Here is a 13,979-nt window from a genome sequence, read left to right as displayed (position 1 = left end):
TAATCTATGGAAGCCCATTCCCGCCACAGGAAAAAAAAAAAACACCACAAACTATCGCATAATTATGAGATTAAAAGTCATAATAACGAGATTTAAAGTCATAATTACGAGATTTAAAGTCATAATTACGAGATTTAAAGTCATAATTACGAGATTAAAAGTCATAATTACGAGATTTAAAGTCATAATTATGAGATTTAAAGTCATAATAACGAGATAAAAAAGTCATAATAATGAGATTTAAAGTCATAATTACGAGATTTTCGACGGTTAGCCTGCCCCCTGACCTCACTTCCTTCAAGTTCGAAATCGGCACGACAGAGCGGCACGCGCTACTAGGCTACCAGTCGGCGCCATCATTTCGGACCTGAGGCTGATGAACCTGCAAGTCAATACCACACCAATACCCAATACCCTGGCCAATGCCCACAGACTGCCTGTCAGAGGAAACGATTGTAAACAGCCACAAACAAACGCATGTTTCATCAGTGCATTGTGATAATAAAGAAACATAAAGATGGAGAAAATAAAGAGAAAAAAGAAGAAACATAAGAAAGAAAGTAAGCTATTAAAAAATAAATAGTGGCTTGGATAGGCCCAGCAAGGCAGGTGATGGGGATGAGAAACACAGTTGGCATATCTATACTGCCACAGGTCAAAGGTCATAAACATCAAACGGATGTGCAGAGACTGTACCAGGGTACCACAGACATGCCATGATAGTTCTCGGTTTTCCCCGATGATTCAATGTGAGTAATCTATGGAAGCCCATTCCCGCCACAGGAAAAAAAAAAAACACCACAAACTATCGCATAATTATGAGATTAAAAGTCATAATAACGAGATTTAAAGTCATAATTACGAGATTTAAAGTCATAATTACGAGATTTAAAGTCATAATTACGAGATTAAAAGTCATAATTACGAGATTTAAAGTCATAATTATGAGATTTAAAGTCATAATAACGAGATAAAAAAGTCATAATAATGAGATTTAAAGTCATAATTACGAGATTTTCGACGGTTAGCCTGCCCCCTGACCTCACTTCCTTCAAGTTCGAAATCGGCACGACAGAGCGGCACGCGCTACTAGGCTACCAGTCGGCGCCATCATTTCGGACCTGAGGCTGATGAACCTGCAAGTCATCACTTCTCTCGGTCATCCTCCTATTCGCAAGGCGAAACAGCAAGGTAACCGAATTTGTAGAGATGCTCTTTTAAGCCTATATTCAGTAATTCAGCGTCTTTTCATCTGGTTTATGTTTCCTTTGAAAAAGCACTCTGCTGCAGCTATGTTGCAGCTATGTTAGCTAGTTCTAGTATTAGCACCGTGTTAATTTTGTCAGCTATTTTAGATTTTGTCACATTTTAGTCATTGTTTTCCTTTGTAGTTTTAGTCTAGTTTTAGTCGACAAAAAGTCCTTAAATTGTAGTCAACTTTTAGTCATTACTTTTAGTCAAAATGTTTTCTCTTTTTAAACTAGTTCAAAGTGTTCGAAATCGTTCCCTATCACGGATATAGTGCACTATATAGGATGCTCGCCATTTTGTAGTGGTGTTCGAATTCTGAGTACATAAAAAGTAAATTGTTAAGCCTAATTTCTCTGATATAAAGGAAATTACAAAATAAGCCAACGGCAAGAATTAAATGACGTACAGGACGCGAACTCAGGTCGCCCGTATTGCAGGGCCTAAACCACTCAGCCAACTGCTGGTTCATAAAGTTGATGGAATGGAGTGGTCTTGAGAAAATATCCACGATAACAATATAGGCATATCTCAATTAATTTAATTACTTTATTTGCATCATTCAATCTTAAACCCTTAGTGAAAATATAGGCTGTTTGTACTTCATATATGTACATTTATGACAAAATCGTGAGGACTAGGCTTGTGACAGACACGCACATGTGGCGCTCGCGCGGTAATAGCTCATTGGCGCCACCTAGTGATCATTATGTGCAAATGCACAGCCTCTCATTCAAATGACTTAGGGGTCATTTGACCCCTCTTGTGGCGCTAGTAGTAAGTAAAAATGGCCCGGCGTGGGACGAATTTCGAATTATAAATATGTACAATGCATAATGTTAGCTCATCCATGTGCTCAATGCATCACAATGTAGTTGGCCTCTCACAGGATGGATGAGTTGTGCGAGTTCTTGAGGTCGCGGAATGTACCAGAAGAAAACATAAAGCAACTGGAAAACGATAAGGTAACTAGTCTGTTAATTGGGGAAAGATAGGCTAAATTGTGTGTTTATGCATTTTTTGATTTTTTTTTTAATTACTGCTTCTGTTTATGTTAAATTATATTTGTTTTGTGGCTGTGTGTGTGTGTTTTCCTCTTTTTTTAAGATCGATCCCAATGTCCTCCTGCTCATGAACGACGACCAGTTAACCGAGTATCTACCATCATATGGAGACCGACTGGCTGTCCTTGGATATTGCAGATTGAAGGGGAAGAATCCTGTTGCCCGCAAATCAAAACTTTTTGAGCGACTGAAAGCCAAGTTAGCAAAAAGTGACGATCGTGAACACTTGTCTGAGAAGTTACCATGTCAAAATGCTCAGAAGAAAGAGCGTAAAATTGAAATTGGCTGGTTGAATTTCCGTGACGGGAAATTCTTACAAATGAGGGCCAAAAAGGGGGGCGGGACCAGGAAAATCTCTGTGTCCAAGAATTGTTGTAAAGATCAGTTAATTGAACAGGCCAAAAACCTGTTTTTCCCTGGTCAGAAAAATGCAGAAGGAAATGTTCAAGATTTTGCGATTGAACTAACTGATTTTCAGGAGCGCCCGTTAGATCCCCTGACTACAGTTGGGGATCTTTATAAAGTAACAAAGCTGCCCATTTTACGCTTTTACTTAGCAACAACCAAGAGGGATGGTTGCAGTGAGAATCAGCTTGCAGCCTCACCCAACCCCCCTAGGCCTAGTTTACCACTAGCTGAAGGTCAGGAAACCGCAGATGTGGTATATGCTAGTAGCAGCAATGTCCTGTCTGATACAAACAGTGATCCTGAGCCCTTCGATTGCTCCACTGTTGAAATGACAGATTTGGCTAGTGTGAGCGAAGTTGATGCCGCCAATGCTGTCGATGACTTTGAGAATAGTGGCACAGTTACCTTTTTCCAAGGACACCTACATGATCTGGACTGGGTTAGCCTTGATGATACCTTACAAACGTCTCCTCGGGCATCAAGTTCATCTACTCCGACCCTAGATATTGCTCATGTGCCCATTGATCAGAGTGAAAGAACAAAGAGAATAATTGTTGTTCACCGTGGGCAGATCCTGAGAGAACTAATCACACATTTTTTGGACACGAGTGTCATGCGAGATGATGTTTTCATCCAAGTAATTCTTCCCAATGGAAGTTTGGAAATGGCAGTTGATGAAGGTGGCGTGTTAAGGGATGTGCTAACTGAATTTTGGCTGGACTTTTATGAGCAATGCACTTTAGGAAATGCTTTCAAGGTGCCTTTTCTACGCCATGATTTTGGTAAGCAGCAGTGGGAAAGCATTGGCAGAATAATAGCAATGGGTTGGCAAAAAGAGAAGTACCTGCCTATAAAAATAGCCCCAGTAATTTTGGAGAAAGTTGCCCTGGGAAGTGTGAAGAGTAGTCTTGTTGACTGCTTCCTGAAATATGTCACAGAGTCAGAGAGATTGGTGTTTGAATCCTGCCGTTCAGATTTTGAAAGTGTGGATCAGGAAGAATTGATTGAAGTAATGGATCTCCACAGCTGTCGAAGAATGCCAACCGCTGATAATATTGAACAGCTCTTGGAGGAGCTTGCCCACCAAAAGCTGGTTCAAGAACCCGCCTTTGTCCTAGAGCAGTGGAGCAAGGTGCTTGCACCCTTTAGGTCAGATTTGGAAGGCATTTCCGAAGCGTATGTAAATCTTCATCCAACACTGAGGAAGGTGATTAGGTCTATCTCTTACCCCACTACTATGAACGACCAGCAGAAGAACATAGGAAAGCATCTTAGCACTTACCTTAGAGAATCTGACACACAGCACCTGTCTCTATTCCTTCGGTTTTGCACTGGCTCTGATTTGTTTCTTGGTAAGACCATTACTTTGAGCTTCACGAATTTGCAAGGTATGCAGAGACGGCCCATCGCCCACACATGTGGATGCTACTTGGAGTTGCCAATTGATTATGACAATTACCCGGATTTCAGACACGAAATGAACAAAGTATTGGAGAGTGGTGTGTGGGCAATGGACATAGTTTAGTTGATTCAGCTGCCATCAGCAGCCTCCTCATGTCAAGATGATTTAATGCAATATGTAATATGTAAATATGAAATTATATAATGTACTGATGTATTAATGTAATGAGATTTAATGTACATATTTTGATATGTTGGATTATGTAAATATGTTATTATATGTACTGTTGTATTAATGAAATGTCTTGAATTCATCCCCACCAATACATAGTTTAGCAGATTCAGATGCCATCAACAGCCTCTTCATGTCGAGATTACTTAATTTTATGATTTTGAGATGCTGGATTATATGTAAATAGGAAATTATATAATGTAATGTGATTTAATGTAGAGACTTTGAGATGCTAGATTATATTTAATGTGTAAATATTTAATTATATAATGAACTATTGTATTAATGTAATGTATTAAAGTTATCACCACCAATACATCGTTTAGCCGTTTCAGCTGCCATCAGCAGCTTATATATATCCCCAGCAATACTTATGTTGTTTTCTAAAGCTGTTTTATGGGAAGATAATAAAATAATAAAAGTTCATTAAATTGTGGCTAACTGTTTAGTTATTTCCCAATAATCAATATTGACGCATGATTAATATATTAAGTATAATGTTTATATCAAATATATTTATTTTTGCAGTAGAAATGTCAACTTAATGTTAAAGACACTACAACGATTGGAGAAAAGGGGTTAAGACACACAGTATATTGTTAGGCTTGTATTGTTGCAGAACCAGTTAAAGCCTACTCTAGTTACAAATAGGTACAAGTTAAGTTTTGCTAAATGAGCTGCAGTAGGCCTAATGCTGAATTAGGCCTACTGCAGCTCATCTAGCACAAACAACTACCCCTGCTTTTAAGGCTGTAGCAATTCATTGTTAATTAGCTGTCTAAGTCTTACATACAGATCTACTGTCTTGTACACGTCGTTAGTTAATTCAAGGCCATGCTCAGACATAAGCCCCACACAAATGTGAAACACATCTTCATCACATGGGAAGTCTTTGTAAACACACTCCCCCAAGCAGGCCTCGATCTTCTCCAGACTTGGGCGATACAGGTAGTCCGTGGCCCCGTAGAGTTGAGGCACTGCATGGATGATGGATGGACGGCCATGAGGACTTCGTGAGTTGTGCACTCGACGCATCCTGTGCTCATTCCAGGTGAATGCGACCTCCTCCAGTTCTGCCTGATAAGACAAGGCTCAAAGTGAATACAAATGAAATGCAATGAATTGCATGAAAAAACGTTCCTACAGACAGAAAGCAATGTGTGGTTCTTGTATTTAACTTTTTTGGTAAAACCAAATCAATAGTATAGTGTAACAATAAAAATAAAATAATACAAATAAGAATAAGCCACAGACAAAAATAAAGCAGTGAATAGTGAAACTTACCTGAATTGTGGAAAGAAAACAGAACTGGACCAATGACTTGTCCAGGAAGGTGTCAGCGAAGTATCCATCCGATTTCAATTTATCGAAAAAGTCCATCCAAAACTGGGCGCACTGACTGCGTAATGTCAGCCACCATCTTTCAATGCGCTGGTTGCCAGTGCTTGGACCAAATGTGACATGTTCGATTTCAAGTTGACCCTCTGAAAAGTGCATGAATCTTTGCATTTCGGCCAAACGAACATTTTCTGTCCCTAAATCTACCCGTAATCGTTCAGGGCAACCTTGAGCTATTAGTACAGCATCCATGAAATAACCAGCAATCACGTTCGGATCATTATTAGTTTTGTATGCCTCCAGCCAGATGAGTCTCCTAGAAAAACCATCTATGCATCCACTTATACAGATCCCATACGGTTTAAGTTTGTCATAGCCGTCAATGTGCCAGACGTAATTGGGACCCCGGCTGTGATATACTCTCCGCCGTAGTCTATTTCTTGATCTCAGGTCAACTCCCTCACTGTCCAACAGCCGCAAGAGAACACGTACTGTTTCCCTGTCGGTAATAATGCCATTTATCCAACATTTTTGGTACATCCAACGGTAGCCATGACACTGCCCAGACGTTTGGAGTTGCGCTTCAATGAAAGCTGCCACCTCGGCCACATCTGTCTTGCCCTTCCTGCGCCACAATCTTTTCTCTCTCAGAATCCTTTCAAGTGTCCGCTTGCTCAGCACTACCCCATGCACCTCAGCCAATACTGCCAGAATTTCATCATTTGTATATCGTCTTTGGAAATATTGCTCAATGTGGTGATCCAACTCCATGACGTTACGACACTGATCTCTTAATGTAAACCATCTAGATGCAGCCTACTGTCATGACTTTATATCTCGTAATTATGACTTTAAATCTCATTATTATGACTTTTTTATCTCGTTATTATGACTTTAAATCTCATAATTATGACTTTAAATCTCGTAATTATGACTTTTAATCTCGTAATTATGACTTTAAATCTCGTAATTATGACTTTTAATCTCATAATTATGAGATAGTTTGTGGTGTTTTTTTTTTTTCCTGTGGCGGGAATGGGCTTCCATAGTAATCCCATATTACCGCGCCGCTAAAGAAGCATGCATGGAATGGAAAAGTTTGTCTCCCTACAGGAGTGTGTTAACAGGAGAAACAGGCCCTTTGCTCATTACGTTATAGATATATAAATGCTCCAAAGCATGAAATTACCCCCGAGCCTCCCTCTCCGAATAACCTGGTTTGCAAACAAATGATCCGCGTACAAGCAGTAAAAGCCAGATTATTAAAATAATAGAAGGGATTTGCATCCACAGAACAATTCAGCACAGCATTGTGCAATTACTCTCCCCCTGCCCCTGCCCCTTCCACTACTGCTGCTGCCGCCGCCGCCGCCGCCGCCGCTGCTGCTGCTGCTGCCGCTGCTGCTGCTGCCGCCGCTGCTGCTGCTGCCGCTGCTGCTGCTGCTGCTGCTGCTGCTGGGTTCAGAGGCCCTCTGTCTCTACTGGCCATCTCAGGCAGTGGGCTTCATCATCAGTATTGTAACAAGTCAATTCATTTTGAGACCACCATGACTTTATAATGCACCCTCTCACTCTACCTGGTCCACTCTCTCACTCTGCCTGGTTCACCCTCTCACCTCCCATGGTCCACCCTCTCACTCCCCATGGTCCAGCCTCTCACCCTCTCACTCCCCATGGTCCACCCTCTCACTCCCCATGGTCCACCCTCTCACCCTCTCACTCCCCATGGTCCACCCTCTCACTCCCCATGGTCCAGCCTCTCACTCCCCATGGTCCACCCTCTCACTCCCCATGGTCCACCCTCTCACTCCCCATGGTCCACCCTCTCACCCTCTCACCCCCCATGGTCCACCCTCTCACCCTCTCACCCCCCATGGTCCACCCTCTCACCGTCTCACTCCCCATGGTCCACCCTCTCACTCCCCATGGTCCACCCTCTCACCCTCTCACCCTCTCATCCCCAATGGTCCACCCATCACCCTCTCACTCCCCATGGTCCACCCTCTCACCCTCTCATCCCCAATGGTCCACCCCTCACCCTCTCACTCCCCATGGTCCACCCTCTCACCCTCTCACTCCCTAAGGTCCACCCCTCACCCTCTCACTCCCCATGGTCCACCCTCTCACCCTCTCACTCCCTAAGGTCCACCCCTCACCCTCTCACTCCCTATGGTCCACCCTCTCACCCTCTCACTCCCCATGGTCCACCCCTCGCCATCTCACTCCCTATGGTCCACCCTCTCACTCCCCATGGTCCACCCTCTCACCCTCTCACTCCCCATGGTCCACCCTCTCACCCTCTCACTCCCCATGGTCCACCCTCTCACCCTCTCACTCCCCATGGTCCACCCTCTCACCCTCTCACTCCCCATGGTCCACCCTCTCACCCTCTCACTCCCCATGGTCCACCCTCTCACCCTCTCACTCCCTATGGTCCACCCCTCGCCATCTCACTCCCCATGGTCCACCCTCTCACCCTCTCACTCCCCATGGTCCACCCTCTCACCCTCTCACTCCCTATGGTCCACCCATCACCCTCTCACTCCCTAAGGTCCACCCCTCACCCTCTCACTCCCCATGGTCCACCCTCTCACTCCCCATGGTCCACCCTCTCACCCTCTCACTCCCCATGGTCCACCCTCTCACCCTCTCACTCCCCATGGTCCACCCTCTCACCCTCTCACTCCCCATGGTCCACCCTCTCACCCTCTCACTCCCCATGGTCCACCCTCTCACCCTCTCACTCCCCATGGTCCACCCTCTCACCCTCTCACTCCCTATGGTCCACCCCTCGCCATCTCACTCCCTATGGTCCACCCATCACCCTCTCACTCTGCCCGGTGATCATGGAAGACGTCTTACTGTACCCCAGGATAATGACAGCCCCCCTCTCCCCGGCCGTGGCCAAAGGGAGAGAGGTGAGCAGGGGGGTTGGTGACGAGTGAGAGATGGGTAGAAAGCTCTGCTCTGCATTACCACTGAGTTATGGCCTCCATTTGCATCTCATTCAGTCTCTTTGGAGAGCCCACCACCTCGCTAACACACACCTTCAGTAATCAGGGAGATTTAGTGGGGTTGGCAGCCCACCCCGGGCACCCCCGGCTGGGGCTCACAGCCCATTCCAAGCCCCAGGCCTCGCTAAGGGCCCTCTGGGCAACATCCAAACACAGGAGAATGGCAGCACTTAACAAGACAGAAGAAGCCTAAAATAGACAAGCAGCAGGAACAGACCATAACCCAGAGACAAAACAAAGCACCGGGCTGATTGTAATAGATGGAGCCAGGCCAGACGTCTGCATATTGGACGCTGCAGCCATCTCATTATTTTGCGGGAGCAAGAACAAAAAAAATAAAAGAGCAGAGTGAACCGCAGGGTGAACTTGTGACCCTTTGCGAGGATCGTTTTGTCTCGCAGTTGATGATGCACTCAGGCCGTTCGGCTGCTGGATAGCCCCGGAAACAGACGGGCCGAGGACGCGCTGGCCGGCTCACGTACATAAAGGTGTGCTGTGTGTGATTTGCAGATAGTAAACGCTCCACCAGAGAGTTGGCCCTCTAGTTAGCGCTGTGTCTCGGGCCGGACCCTGCTACGGCATTATTACCTTCACTCAGCCCTATTGATATTGTGACTGGAACATTTGTTCACCTCCTTGTTACTGCCTAGACCCCAGCACTGCTTCCCATGCTGTGTGTGTGTGTGTGTGTGTGTGTGTGTGTGTGTGTGTGTGTGTGTGTGTGTGTGTGTGTGTGTGTGTGTGTGTGTGTGTGTGTGTGTGTGTGTGTGTGTGTGTGTGTGTACGTGTATGTGTACGTGTGTACGTGTGTATGTGTGTGTACGTGTATGTGTACGTGTGTGTGTGTGTGTGTGTGTGTGTGCATGCCAGGCCTCTGGGGCGGAGTGCAGTGACGGAGCACGGACAAAGAGGAAGGCTGACGAGGCTAATGGAAGGAGCTAACAGCCTCACCTGGGCCCAATCAGCTGCATAGGACACCGGGCTGGACCTATAGAAGACGCCAGCACTCCACTCTCTTATGGCTGTGGGTTTAGGGGGTTTTGTACTGCGATCAGCTGCCTGATGGCCTCTCTGTTGGCTGTTACCAAAGGACACCTCTATCTCATTCCAAGTAATGTTATTCACTAACACAACATGGACATTTTTTTTTTAGCATAATAATAAAATAAGGAAGTTAAATCCAAATCGTTTTGCTACGTAGCTGAATTATTTTTGTTTCTGCCAACGATGTCTCTGCGCTGGCCATCATTTCATGCAATAAAACCAAGCCTAAAATTGTGTTCTCAGTTAACCAAACTTTGGCACAAGCTATTCAAATCCTTAAGGATTAGTTACATTCCACAAACATTTTGTCCCACACAGTCGTTACCTTTATTTAGAAATATATCATGTTACCAAAGATGCTTTGAATGCCATCTCCCTCGCCTTTCACGCCAAACCATCACTGAAAAGTTGGAACAAACACAGTGGTCCTAACCACACCAGACACTTACCTTAACGCTGCCTCCGCCAACCTTATACTAAAGAACTTCACCTTTTTGAATTATATAATATACTATTAAATATACTATTAACAAAATACTAAATTCATTCCAAAATGTAACCATTTCAAACTAAACCAGAATCCATCCAATCTCTAACACCTACACTTAACCACCTCTAGACTAATACCTAAACGTAATAATGCCAAGCATGCTAGTTAAACTTAACCATTTCTAACCTTACACCTTACCCACTTTTAACCTAATACATATCTAAACGTAACCATTTAAATACTCATTGATATAAACCAGTTAACTTATCTAAAAGTCGTATGGAAAGAAACATAGCTGGCTATGGAGGTAGATGTACTGGCATATTGTTGATAAAATGCATTTTATAATAGTATGTTCTTCACATTCGATGCCAACCAAAAACATCAAAAAATCTGGTAGATAGTTAAGAAACCTTGAGAGGAAACACAGAGGTAGAAACCCTCATACACAATGATGGCTTGAAGTGCCATAGGTGCTATTTGGGCAGCACAAATAGACAACTAGTCAAATTGTCTTCAGAGGAACCGACAATAATACAACAAAAGCAACACGGTCACCAACAAGAAACAATGAGGGGGAAAAGAGTGCAGAGACTGAAGATGGGGGAGAATTTGAGGAATTTCCTCTAATCAGAATCAAATATTAAGAGTGGGGGATGGGGGAGAGAAGGCAACATTAATCAAAGTGTTCACCTAGTGGGCAACCATATGGCACATCAGCACGCCGACAGAGCAAACTTGCTGATCTTCAGTAAAGGGGTGCAATTAATTCCACTGGCTGCATCCATCTCTCCAGACTCACCGCAGAAGAGGAAAAGGGAAGTGGAGACAGAGGGATGTGAACTGAGGAGTGTTTTACCACTCTGTCCCTCCACCCACCGCCACTTACTCGGAGCGAAGCGTTTTTCGGAGAGGGGTTAGAGGGGGGTGTAGTGAGGGAGGGGGGGGGGGGGGGGTGGTCCGACGCTGGTGATGAATGAGGCGGACAGTAGGGCCTTCTGAGGCCCCCGTGGAACTAGCAGAGGGGGGGGCGGGGGGGGGGGGGTTTAGTGTGTGTATGAGGCGGTAGGCTGGTCTTGAGGAACACAATGCTCAGCTGGATGTGGGTCTGTCTGTGTGTGTTTGATGTGGAGAAAATGCATAAAAAAAAAAAATGTAAACGTCCAATCAAAAAGGCCCACTCTGAAATTTCTATTATAATTTCCAAATTAAAAAAACGTCAGTTTATTCAGCTCAGTAAAAGTTCATTTTGTTTTGAACATAATTCTCCAAGTTGACAGAGTGATCTAAATGAATCCATTATGGTGTGTTACTCTACACACACACACACAAACACACACGTGGCCCCTCTGGGCTTCTGAAACACCCGTCTAATAAACACGTTACCTTTCATCACTTCCTCCTCACACACTGACCTGGCTATGTCTCTTAACCCTGCCCCTCCCGCAGGCACAGTCCCCATATCAACCCAGGCAATGTTCTGTAATAACTGGAGAAGAGAGAAGAGAGAAGAGAGAAGAGAAGACCCCCCCCACCCCCGTGTTCGCTGGAATGCTTTATGACCGTAATGGGACTGTGTTAATGAGGAAGTACGCATCTCTCCATTTCCTGTCTAGCCAGGTCTGCAGTTCCTTCCTGTATCCCTGTGATAATACCTGTGATTTTTAATAAGGTGTATTTACCCTGAAACATCCAAACACAAAGGTTTTTGCAAGTCGGCGATCACAGCATGCACATAATTATAATCTAATAATCATAGTAATAATAATATGACCGCATCGCCAAAATAAACATAGCTCAGATTTTTCCACCTTTGAATTATTATTTTAAAACGTTGATTGAGTAGCAAGTTTGTTTCAGCGGCTTCATACGGAGATATTTATAGATTCTAATCTCTTTCACACAGTGTTAATTAATCTCTCTCGCCCCTTCTCGAATCTTCCCATAGTTCTCCGTGTTGCTCTTCACATGTCAGAGCTGGCATGGGAGGGGGGGGGGGGGAAGGGGGGGGGGGGTGTTATGGCTGACATCCATCAGTGTCATGCAACAGGATTTATGGGAGATGGAGTCCAGAGCTGATCGGTGCGAATCACTCTTCCTGAAGCTAAACCCTGGACCACTGTGTGGAGGTAATGGATGAGCCGCGCAGGTCCCCATCCCTCCTGCCCCCCTGCCCCCCCCCCCCCCCCCCCCACCCCCCCACCTCATCCGCTGTCTTTTCAACATCAGAGAAAATAAGCATTTGCCTTTATAGACCTTGTTTACTGTTGCTGATTCAATTGACCAAGCAAAGCGATAGCGTTGAAGCGCTGGGTCACACATGACCACCTCCCTCCACACACACACACACACACACACACACACACACACACACACACACACACACACACACACACACACACACACACACACACACACACACACACACACACACACACACACACACACACACGGGTGCTCTATGGAGAAAGGATCTGAGCCGCCAATTAACTATTAACTGTTCTCTATCACAGACTGCCCAATTAGCCTGCTGCCCATTAACACCACAGCCAATCAGGAGACAGCCCCGTTGTTACGGACCACCCAGGGGAATCGGCCAGTCACATGACAAGACCACTTCCAAATCAGATTCGAAAAACTTAAAAATGTACAAAATGCACAAAAACACGGGGACAGGGACATACACAGGGACATACACACACACACACATTCAGGCCACCTATGGAGGTCACTGATCCTTAGACCTGCCACCTGGCAAGGCAATCAGCAGGTACAACATCCAACCAATCACACACACACACACACACACACACACACACACACACACACACACACACACACACACACACACACACACACACACACACACACACACACACACACACAATTAATTAGATCAGTCAACGCTCAAACACAAAAAGCAGTGGAACACATACATACAACATGAACAGAGAGAGGGACATTAAGACAAAAACAACTTGGAAATATGAACACGGGTCAAACACTTATATTAACACTCGAGCCATTCAGGACGCTGCCTTGTGTTGACATTACTGCACATATGCGCAGTAGAATATATCTGAAAAATATTTGTCAGGATCCCAAACATTCTGGTAAGTCTATGACCCATGAAGGCCCAAGTCCCAGCTACCATCACAGTGGGGTTAACGCAACGTTGGAGGTCAAACGCTAATATCTAACCCCACGGGAACGGTTATTACAGGTGATAGTAGATAGATTGACCTCACCTGGTCATCCTTTCAAGTAAACTACAGGTAAATAAAATAGTGCTAACGTATGATAAGCACACGCACAAACACGGACACACACACACCGACACCCACGCACACACAAAATTAATATTGCCCTGCGGACCAACCTTGTCTGGCTCCTAATAAAGATTGTACAGTATGAGAGAAAGACATGGAGACACCCCAGAGCCCCCCTTAACACACACACGTGTACACACACACACACACACACACACAGGGTCTGGTCACAAGTCAGGGAGCGTGCTCAGTTCAGCCGGTAATATGTAATAAGGTTCCCCCCCAGTCCCGTTGCGCCACTTGTTTGGGGTTTTAGTGCAAAGGAGATTACCCCGTCCCTCTGGCCTCAGTCCGGCCCTAACTACAGCGCAGAACCTGCTGAGAACCAGGCCCGGACGGAGAACTACCCGTACGCGCACACGCACACACACGCACACACACAAACACACACACTCTCCCGAAAACATTGAA

General features: G+C 45.0%; 2 protein-coding genes across 2 annotated transcripts; one reads left to right on the top strand and one right to left on the bottom strand.

Annotated features, from left to right (window-relative positions):
* Positions 1 to 757: 757 nt before the first annotated feature.
* LOC132464031 (uncharacterized) lies at positions 758 to 4,784 on the top strand. Its single transcript, XM_060060190.1, has 3 exons — positions 758 to 1,191; positions 2,138 to 2,213; positions 2,356 to 4,784. Exons 2-3 carry the CDS (start codon positions 2,139 to 2,141, stop codon positions 4,243 to 4,245), a joined length of 1,965 nt encoding a protein of 654 aa, XP_059916173.1. The 5' UTR covers positions 758 to 1,191; position 2,138; the 3' UTR covers positions 4,246 to 4,784.
* Positions 4,785 to 4,848: 64 nt separating this feature from the next.
* On the bottom strand, positions 4,849 to 6,743 carry LOC132464032 (uncharacterized). The gene is made up of 2 exons (XM_060060192.1): positions 5,638 to 6,743; positions 4,849 to 5,430 (listed from the first exon to the last, which is right to left on the bottom strand). Exons 1-2 carry the CDS (start codon positions 6,460 to 6,462, stop codon positions 5,098 to 5,100), a joined length of 1,158 nt encoding a protein of 385 aa, XP_059916175.1. The 5' UTR covers positions 6,463 to 6,743; the 3' UTR covers positions 4,849 to 5,097.
* Positions 6,744 to 13,979: the final 7,236 nt, after the last annotated feature.

This window comes from Gadus macrocephalus, chromosome 9 (assembly GCF_031168955.1).
Source record: "Gadus macrocephalus chromosome 9, ASM3116895v1".
In the NCBI taxonomy this organism is placed as follows: Eukaryota; Metazoa; Chordata; class Actinopteri; order Gadiformes; family Gadidae; genus Gadus; species Gadus macrocephalus.
The sequence above is the reverse complement of the archived record's forward strand: the minus strand, read 5'-3'. Positions and strand labels throughout refer to the sequence as shown.

What these genes read in the sequence shown, in the direction of transcription:
- LOC132464031 (XM_060060190.1), top strand. Translation starts at nt 2,139, where the DNA reads ATGGATGAGTTGTGCGAGTTCTTGAGGTCGCGGAATGTACCAGAAGAA. An exon ending in AGCAACTGGAAAACGATAAG is followed by an intron (nt 2,214 to 2,355) that starts GTAACTAGTCTG and finishes TCTTTTTTTAAG; the next exon opens with ATCGATCCCAATGTCCTCCT.
- LOC132464032 (XM_060060192.1), bottom strand. Translation starts at nt 6,462, where the DNA reads ATGGAGTTGGATCACCACATTGAGCAATATTTCCAAAGACGATATACA. An exon ending in GTTTTCTTTCCACAATTCAG is followed by an intron (nt 5,431 to 5,637) that starts GTAAGTTTCACT and finishes TTGTCTTATCAG; the next exon opens with GCAGAACTGGAGGAGGTCGC.